The following is an 827-nucleotide window of genomic DNA, read 5'->3' on the forward strand; positions in this document are numbered from 1 at the left end:
AAATATCTCTGCCCCAGGAAACAGCCTGTTCCGGACTCAGAGGCCATCTCTTAGTTTCCTGAACCGGCCCCAGCAGCTCCCAGACGCTGCAGCAGTCCCAAGAGAGCCGGCTGCTGGTCATGCTGCCAGGCCAGATGCTCCACATCAGGATCCCTTCCCAACAGGCGGCTCAGACGAGAACTCAGCGCAGGGCATCTACACTGAAGCAGAGACAGGTTTGTCTGATCGTATTGTTGGTGAGTTTCTCCTGGTGATAGAGGGCTTCCTTTTCTTCTCTTCAATTTATTTTCTTTTTCTTTTTTTTTTTTTTAATGCTAACCGCACCTCCCATACTCGTCACGCACTCAAGTCCACACGCCATGGTCCGTGGTTATGCCCGAGGACTCTCCCACACAAAATCAACCATCCAGTAGTCAAGCATGAGAACTTAACGCGAACAGGAAAGAGCCCTTTTCCTTCCTGCGTGCACCTCAACCTATACGTGCAGGCATCAAAAACAGACCAGTCTGCAAGAAACACCAATATACCAAGGATGGGGCTCTCAGGGCTTCTAGAAATTCAGCCCAACTTCAAGGGGAGGTGGGGGAGTTGTCACTAACACTCATCTATGTTAAGGCTGATGAACTCCTGTATACACTTCCTGTACTGCAGCTCAGTGGGGCTGTTGCTGGGGTATTGACCCGGTTGTCCAAAGGGGCCCTCTGCCTCTCGCATCTCCTCGTTCATTCGAGCCAGACGCAGCCTAGAGTGAAACAGAGAAAGCACAAGGGAGTGACGTTAGGTTAGCCCCTCCCCGATGGCTGCTCACGGTTCCTGGACACGGGCGC

The 827-nt window shown here is 52.4% G+C and overlaps 1 protein-coding gene across 1 annotated transcript in view; it reads right to left on the bottom strand.

Annotated features, from left to right (window-relative positions):
* Positions 1 to 290: 290 nt before the first annotated feature.
* The window catches only part of ACAP3 (ArfGAP with coiled-coil, ankyrin repeat and PH domains 3), a 35671-nt gene continuing 35134 nt past the window's right edge, over positions 291 to 827 (bottom strand). The window contains exon 25 of the mRNA XM_010137099.1: positions 291 to 742. Within this exon, the coding sequence (XP_010135401.1) occupies positions 595 to 742 (148 nt within the window). The 3' untranslated portion in view covers positions 291 to 594. The remainder of the gene's footprint in view (positions 743 to 827) is intronic.

Source organism: Buceros rhinoceros, unplaced genomic scaffold, assembly GCF_000710305.1.
Source record: "Buceros rhinoceros silvestris isolate BGI_N320 unplaced genomic scaffold, ASM71030v1 scaffold6085, whole genome shotgun sequence".
Classification (NCBI taxonomy): domain Eukaryota; kingdom Metazoa; phylum Chordata; class Aves; order Bucerotiformes; family Bucerotidae; genus Buceros; species Buceros rhinoceros.